This window comes from Pezoporus flaviventris, unplaced genomic scaffold, assembly GCF_033815535.1.
Source record: "Pezoporus flaviventris isolate CSIRO_AGI_PZ_B2104156 unplaced genomic scaffold, CSIRO_AGI_Pfla_v1 ptg000002l, whole genome shotgun sequence".
NCBI lineage: Eukaryota > Metazoa > Chordata > Aves > Psittaciformes > Psittacidae > Pezoporus > Pezoporus flaviventris.
This window is the reverse complement of record NW_026892550.1, coordinates 2,768,826-2,777,246: the sequence shown is the minus strand read 5'-3', so window position 1 is coordinate 2,777,246 and position 8,421 is coordinate 2,768,826. Positions and strand designations below refer to the sequence as shown.

General features: G+C 45.3%; 1 protein-coding gene across 3 annotated transcripts in view; it reads left to right on the top strand.

Moving 5' to 3' along the window:
- SMYD1 (SET and MYND domain containing 1) overlaps positions 1 to 8,421 on the top strand; it is a 28,783-nt gene continuing 20,362 nt past the window's right edge. For 2 of the 3 annotated variants that reach the window (XM_061466526.1, XM_061466518.1), the window contains exon 1: positions 11 to 429. In XM_061466526.1, the coding sequence (XP_061322510.1) occupies positions 293 to 429 (137 nt within the window). In that variant the 5' untranslated portion in view covers positions 11 to 292. Of the gene's footprint in view, positions 430 to 8,421 lie in introns of all 3 variants that reach the window. The other variant, XM_061466534.1, reaches the window with a different exon arrangement.

Here is an 8,421-nt window from a genome sequence, read left to right as displayed (position 1 = left end):
GGCTGGGAGAAACAATTCCAAATGTCATTTTCCAGAGAGGGGTTTCCTAATGAAGCACAAGTCCCAGCCCTGTGCATTCCCTACGTAGTCTGGTGATAGTGCGTGGAGGATCTTCGCCTCCTGCCCCTCCTGCTCCCACCCCCTTGTCCTCCTATGGGAAACAGTGTGGCCAGGAGGGGGGGGAGCCCAGTTCCTTTATAAGCATGGTCTAGCAGCACGTTGAAGTTTACAGGAGTAACAGGAGATTTGGCTTGCTCCGAGATACCCACTTCCAAGCCTTGGAGTCCTTGGGATGACCAAAGGGGAAATGGAGTCGGTTGAAGTGTTCACGTCTGAAGGCAAAGGCAGGGGTTTGAAAGCGCAGAAGGAATTCCTGCCCGGGGATGTCATCTTTGCAGAACCAGCCTATGCAGCCGTGGTGTTTGATAGGTAAGAGAAAAAGCATTTTAAAACAAAGACCAGAAGGAACCTTGATGTAGAATTTCATCTGGCCGGGTATGTAAAAGTTTGGAAGGGTCTGGACAACATCAGAGGAGGGTGCGAAGGGAATCAGAAGCCCTTCTGTAAACACACATTCAGAGCTCACAGTGAATGTGCTTCCTAAGGCTCAGATCAGCTTTTTCACTTTCAATATGGTGCAGTCTGTTTCCAGGATGTGATCTTCAAGGTGCTCAATGCCCTCAGCTTTTACCAAATGTGTTGAAAGTAGTGTGTATTTAGTGGCACACCAAACCAGACCCATGTTTCGCTCTGGTGAACTGCCAGGAGTTAGTGAAATTCAGGTACAGCAATCCCAAACTGGCTTTGCTGAAGCCCCCAGTGCATAATGCGTGACAAAATCAAGTTACACTGTGCTCTGCTCACTTGTAGCACCTCCCAGCTGTACACACAGCTTCATTGCCCATTGCCTTCAAACTAGAAGCTAGTGGGGATCTGAGAGTGATACCGTGTGTGTTAAAGTGATGTTATATTTATAGCTAGCTGAGTTAACTGCAGACAGGTTTCTGCTTTCACTCTTGCACGAGACTGGGTTTAAGTTTTGTGTTCGCACTGGTGTAGCCAGAAACTGAATTCTGGTGCAAATGCATTATTTCTTACTGCTTGTTTCAAGGATGAACAACATCTGGTCAAACTGTGGTGCTGGTGTGGATGGTAGGTGTCCGCTTCTGCCCTTCAAAGCAGTGGAAGATTCACTTAAATGCCTTGAAAGCTAAAAGACGCAGAGAGATGATTTCTTCCTTAATCTCCCATGGAATAAATCTAGAATAAAGCCTCAGACATGAATGGAATTTGTTCAGCCTTATTATGCACTAACTGAGAACAATTTGCCCCAAACTGTTAAACTGAGGAGCTGGATGTTTCATTCTGGCCTTAGGATATTTATGAGCATTCTTCAAAGGTGTCATGGTGTATCCTGAGACTGAATTTTTGCCTCAAACTGTCAGTTACTAGTGAATATTCTGCACACTAAATAGGCAGGGAGTGATTCTGCCTGGCTGAGCTTTCCCTGATGGAATCAGCTCCTCTAACAACATCTAGAGCGCAAGTAATGCTCGTGCTGCTGTTTTAATCCTGGTCATCTTGTAGCAGAAGCTGATTCTGTGCTGCTGAGTGAGCTGGCAATAGCAGAGAGTTGAGGATTAAATGGGCAGAGCAGGATATAACTTTCTTTGTGTCTTTTATTAACTTTTTCACTGTCAGTGGGTGAATGTGTTTATGAATCTTTACAATAGCAGCAATGACACTTTTTAGTTTTGATTTTAATTCATCATTGCAAAAGCTCACATTAAAAATGTAATTTTAATTTAAAACGTTAAGTTCTTGAGTTCTTAACCCTCAGTTTAATTACAGGAGTTAGTGACAAAACCATCTCTCCTTGATGTGTCCTTTTAGGTCTTGTGTCACTAGCTAGAATCTTACTGTGATACCGTTCACTTTAGGATTGCATAAGGGCAATTATTTCTCCCACATGCCTTATTAAAAGTACTCATTATCTTTTAAACCATTGAAAACATTCTGACTTTTGATTGCTGGTTGGGAATTGTTTTTTCTTCTATGTGAAATGTTGTGAGCATCACACATAGAGTAGAGCTGCCCATAGCGAAGAGCTACAATTTCAGAGCTCTTACACTGCGGACTGTGTTTTAGGCTTAGGTTTCCAACAGAAAACCTGGAATGGGGAGAGATGGGCTTCCCTCCCTCCCCTGGCTGGGCTCATTTAACTCCCAGAGGGGAGGTCCAGACATTGAGCAGTGAGGAGGCAAAGTAAGCACATCCCTTCTCTGTGACTTGATGGTATGGGAATGGCTTCATTCATTCTCATCTCACTGCTGCTTCTTTGTGCTACTGCACAACAGTAACAGATTCTAACCCTCCCATGACACATTTCATACCAAAGCACTTCATATATATCAGTGGGCAAATGAATTCCCAAAATGCCTGAAGCAGGCAGTGCCAGCTAAATGCTTGTTGGTTAGTGCTTAGCAGGGGATATAATGGAAACACACATTTTTCTTGTGAGAACTGCCCTGATGTTTTTCCTACACACATGGGGCTTTGGTTTTGAAGGTATCTTCTACTGTTGTCCCAGGGTATTCAGTTGCATAAAACCCCACTGACTTGATTGCTATCAGAGTAGCCTGGATCCTTGCAGGACCTGCAAGAATGAATTCCTGCTAGACCATGGTGCCTGATTTTGCCCTGAAAGAAATGCTGTTACCTCTGCATGGATGAACAGTCCATTGAAGAGCATGTGTTTCTCCTTGCCCACTAACATACATATACAGGTACTAAAATTAGTGTCGAGTCTACACTATTAAAAAGGGTCTTACCCTGCATTGGGAAACTCAAAATCCAGAGTATCTCATCCTTATTGAACTCAGCATCTTCATTATGGAAAGGGGGTTCATATATGAGTGATTGGTGGGTTTACTTTCTTGGCCCAGGTCCCACCAAATACGTGACCAGGTTTTCCAGAGCTCAGCTTTCTTTTATATATAAAGGCTACCACAGAATCGTTAGAGTGCAGAGTTGGTCTGTACTTTGCAGCCCTATGAAGAGCTCAGTCGTCTGGGAAGTGTGCTTCCAGCATGGATGCTGAGCCTCTCAAATTCTGCCCCTGACTTTGCTGTTGAAATCAAGCTCTCTATGTGATGTATATGGATGTCAGTCATACTGTGGTGTCCACAATGTGCTTCCTGCATGGCTGTATGGGATGTGGCGACACAGCAGGTGAAGTGAAGGTCTCTAGTTCAGGTTAGTAGGAGCAGCTCTACTCCTACTAAGTACTTCTTGGTTTGGCCCTACTGCAGGATGAAAAGCAGCTTGCGTTTGTGCCAAGGCACAAGGCTGTCAAGAGATGGGAGTGTTACTGTTCAGAAACTGAGAGCTCCATAAAAGCTGATCATTTTTTGAGCTGGTGAAGAGCATCATTATGAAGTAAAATATTTGCATTATCTGTTATAGATGTTTAAGTGCAGATGTGTGAGTGAGAACCCCCTTCATATGGCTGTTGTGTAGCAGAAACCTACCTTTCATGCTCTGAGAAACTATCAGAAGAACAAACCCCTTTTCCCTGACTGTACAGGGATCTAGGGAACCTGAACAATGAATCTTGGTGCCAGTGTTACTCACAGCAGAAAGTGTGGATACACTACATTTGGGCTTACATGATGCAATGACCCTTCTCTATATAATGATGTGAGGAGCTACTGCAGTAATTTGGACCTGAGGCTGTCATCCCAGTGCACTGTATGAAAGTGTGCCTTTCAGTAGGAGGTTGAGTTTATGGAGCTGTTGAGAGGTTTTTTTTTTTTTGCTAGGAAATGGAGAAATGTTTCGTTTGACAAAAATCTATAAAATGCCATCATACTCTGAGCAATCCATCAATTTAACTGCACCAACCTGCAGGGTGACGTCCAGCAATATGCTTTGAGACTCAGCCTGCAAATGAAGACACCCCAAACTAAGGTCTGCTGTGTTCGCATAGAGCTACAGGCAGGATTCAGTTGCTGTAGGTGTTTAATGTCATTTGAGATGCCCCAGGGTGTCTGAGACATCCTCTTAGGGCTGACAGGTACAAACCAGGATTTATGAGAATCAGACCTCCTCTCAGGGCAGATGTCCCTGTGCAGAGCCTAAAATAACACTAAGCTCCTATGTCCTGGAAAGTGAATCCAGCCCTAAGAGCCTGTTAGAATCAATGGAGCTCTATAACGTGCACCGACAGACACCTACCTTTGAGCTGAGTGACTTTCCAGACCCCACTGAGCGTTATGATGGAACCTCTGCTTAGACACTGAAGGTACAGGTGAGCATATTAAGGTGTCTAAATCTGCAAGCGAGGGCTTGTACTCTTTAGCAGAGTGATGGCCATCTGAGCAGCGGTCTCTTTTCCAGCGCCAGAGACCTTTAGTCCAGAAGTACGTAAAACTCAAAGCGAAGCTAAAGAAAGTTCCTACAGGCATCTGCCAGCTCATAGTTTCTTAGATTTTAAGGCCAGGGTATGACTCACAAACTAACCCTGCTCATTGGAGGGGGGTTGGACTGGATGACCTTTAAAGGTCCCTTCCAACCCAAACTATTCTATGATTCTACAACCTTTTGCTTTAATGCTATGGTTACCCGATCCTGACTCCTACATTAATCCTGTTCTGCCTGAACCAAAGCAGGCTGCTTAGAGAGACTGTGAATACTGATTAAAAGAAGGTGTAGAATTCAGTGTGATATTTTGCTGTTTGGATAAAGTGCAGACACACACTCTGATCTGGGTTTGAATCAGCCTTGCTGTTATCAAGCTGAAATAGCAATGAGAAAACACCAGTGTCAGGCCTGCTTTGCCCTAAAATAGATGCAGAAGGTTGTAAATATATCTTCCCAAGGGATTCTTTGCCTTTGGTGGGGTCATTTTTCAATTTGCAAAGCCCTTGTGCATTCCCCATTGACGTTATCTCTCACTGAAGCTTTCTCTAGTGCCCTGCTTACATGTGGGGGTTTAATCCTTTCTTCCCTCCTCACTTTCTCTTTGAAGGTTTGCTTTCTTCACCAGTGGGATGATGGCATTTCTACTGCCTGGGTTCAATGTACAGTATGTGACCTTCTCCTCTGGCATGTCAGTTGGCTCTCAAGCTGAAAGAGTTTACATATCCTATGGGCATGGGGATGCCTGATAGGTCTCTGAGAGCCTTCATCAAGAGCAGGTTTGCTCTTTAACCAGTGGGGTTTGAGAGACAGTAGTCAAGGCAAACAGTGTCATGTGGTCGAAAGCCAAGATCACCTGAAGATCTGCTTGATGAGTGATCTGCACATTGCTAACAACACAAGATCATGCAATAGTTGTGCTTCTTTTTGGTGCACAAAGCAGGCCCAAAACACCTTCCAAGGGAAATGTGGGGATCTCCATGGAGCTGGGATGACCTAGGAGTAAAGAAATTCAGAGTTTTCCATTGCAGGATGACTCTGAGAAGATTGTGGGAACATTCTGTGAGCTGATACCAGTAAAAACTGAGAACTGATGTGTTCACAGAATCATGGAATGGTTTGGATTGGAAAGGACCTGAAGATTATCCAGGTCCAACCCGCTGTCATGGACAGGGACACCTCACACTAGACCATGTCACCCAAGGCTCATATTCACATTGTTTATATATTTCTGGTGTTTGATCTTTTAAATTCTAATCCCATTTGTTCATAAAAGCTTAAATAAAACCTGGGAGGAAACCTGGCTTTTTTAAAGAAAAGCACCCCCACACCTCTAAAAGGAGGCTGAGAAGTCTTGTAATGGAAGACTAAAGGTAAGAGAGTCTAAAATAAACCCTCCACTCCAATCAGACAAACCAGGATGTGTCATCCCCGACATTTAACCATGAAAGTACTAAGATCCAGCCCCCTTTTTAAAGGAGGAAGACTGTTCTTGTGCTAAGAATTCAACAATATAACTATCCTCAGCTACTGAATACCTCCCTTTTTCTTTCAGTGCTGAAATAGATGGTGATTTTCCTTGGGCTGTTGTGTTTTAGGATGTGTTGCAGTCTCTGCTTTGAAAGCCGAGTGGACTTTGCCTACAACTTATGCTATTCTTATGCTGTCCTTTGTAGGACATTGAGGAGAGAGATGCCAGCCAACAGTAAATATGAAGCGGGTGGACTTCGGTGTAAGTTAGGTCACCTGTATGTATTATCTATGATGTACAGAATAGAATAAACTCATATTAAATAGTTTGTGAGCTTCTCACCACGTCCATTAGCTATTCAGTGAAATCCTCCTCTATTTCTTTCCCCTATAAGCCATCTCACCTGGCTTTTCCAGATCAGTGACTGAGATGTGCTGGATGTCAAATGATTGGCAGATCTTTGGGTTGTGCATGTCTCAGAGATGAGGGTAATATATTTCCTGTGGCAGTGCTCAGCCCTCTGTCCTGGCAGGTCCGACAGATCTTAATCCATCTGAATCCAATCCAAGCAGCCACAAGAGCTATTTGTTTCTTCTGCTTTCCCTGAGAGCCATGGTTTAGTTGAAAGCACTCTGTCACGTCTTGTATTTGTTGGCTGGCACATTGAATTGTTGCTTTTGTGACTGTAGCTACATCCAGGATTAGTAGTAGTTGTGTGTCTCATCTATGTAATGTCTGAGCTCATGAGCCCCTGGGAGTTCAGCTTGGTTGGTGCTTGGTTAAGAGGCTAAAGAAACCTGAGGCTCCCCAGAAAGTCATGTAGTGAGTGTGTTAGTAGTGCCTGCCCTGCAAGTCAGCCCTAAATCCCTCATCAAAGCAGGGCTTTGATGGGCTGGAGACATCCCTGTGCTAACGAAGATGCTGCTTTTGGGCAGGGTGGAAAAAAGTAGTTCTCACTATGTGTGGAAGACAGCAGAGATCACCCTAGAGGCCATGGTGTAGACAGACACAGCAGGAAGCTGTTGTATTGTCCCTGTGTTAAAGCAAGTGAGGCTGAGCACTGAATCCATGACGGTTCAAACCTCCAAAGCTCCTGGGTAGGTGCCACACCACAAGGTACCTACCCAGGTTTCTCTCCAGAAACTCAGTGCTGCCTGGCCGTGCAGCACCCTGACCATATGGGCTGCTCTGTCTACAGGGAGAGGAAGTCTGCACTACCTGGAGCCATTTCAGGTTGTGTTAAACACTTTCTAGGCCAGGCAGAGAAGGTTTTATAGACTTAGGTTTAACCTTAGGCTGCTCCTTCTGTCCTTGGGGCACCTTAACCATTGCAGAGGGGTGAGAGGGGAGGCTGTGGACCACTGCAAGCCTTTGGTGCCTTTGGTGTTGTCAACCTCTAGGATAGGTGGTATCAGAGCCTGGTGTAAAGTCCAGACCTAGGGCCAAGTGAGAGCCCCACTTTGCCATCCCCTTTTGGGAGGTCCATCTCTCAGCTCCTCTGAGACAGAAGCAATTTGCTTAAGGGCACTGGGGAGGGTTTAGGTGCTTGCAGGGTCAGGCAGTGCTATAGATCTCAAGTACGTCTGACTCCTGATGTTTTTCCGTGCCAAGAGTTGAGCCCGGGCCTCTGGAATCCTGATAATGCACATTATCAATACATCCAGTCTTCTTTTAAACCATTCTGAAGCAATAAGGATCCCATGAGGGTTTAGTGAGAGATGCTCTATTTCTTATACCTGCCAGCCAGATTCCCTATGAGTAACTGTGGCTGCAGTTTCAATGCCACATGAGCTGTTCCTTTCCTTTCCTGGAAAGTCTTGTATAATTTTTTCTGTGCATTTCTGCATCTCCTCAGAAATGAGGCCTTTCCAGGCAGTGAGTTCCACTGAGTGGGTTTGCTTTGGAAGCTCTGGACACCCTATGTGATAAACAGCAAAATGCAAAGCCAACATTCCATTATCTTTCTGTTCTCAGAGAGCAAATGGGAGGGGGGACAAGCCCCCATTTGAGAACCTGGGTTTGCTGCACTGTGTTCCCCTCCAAGCTGCCATTCCTTTCTACAAGGAAACTTCTTTAGCTGCCTCTTTGCTTTCTGACTGCCTTGAAACATGCAGGCAGCAGGAGGGAACCCCATTCCCTGTGTGGGATGTATCCCTGTGCTTCCCGGTGCAATGTAACCGCACAGGTTTTATCAGCTCTCTGGCTCTCCTTTGCCTTACAAGGAGTGCAATTTCTCTTGCACCTCTCTGCCTCCCTGACTTGACAGCTGACAGAGCACAGCCTCACATTTCTCACCAGCTCCCAGCTCTTCCATTTGATATAATGGAGCTGGATGCATCCCCCTTCCCAGAGACGTGCTCCCCCCTGCCCCATCCCGTGTGCTTGCCTTGTGTTGGGCTCCCTTTGGCATTGCTCACTGTCATTTTCCAAACCTCATGTTTGCACAAGGTTTTGTCTGCTGCAGGTCGTCCTGCTTTAAATCAATGGTCCTCTTCATCCTGCAGGAGCCAAGGTGCAGGGTGGATTGTGTC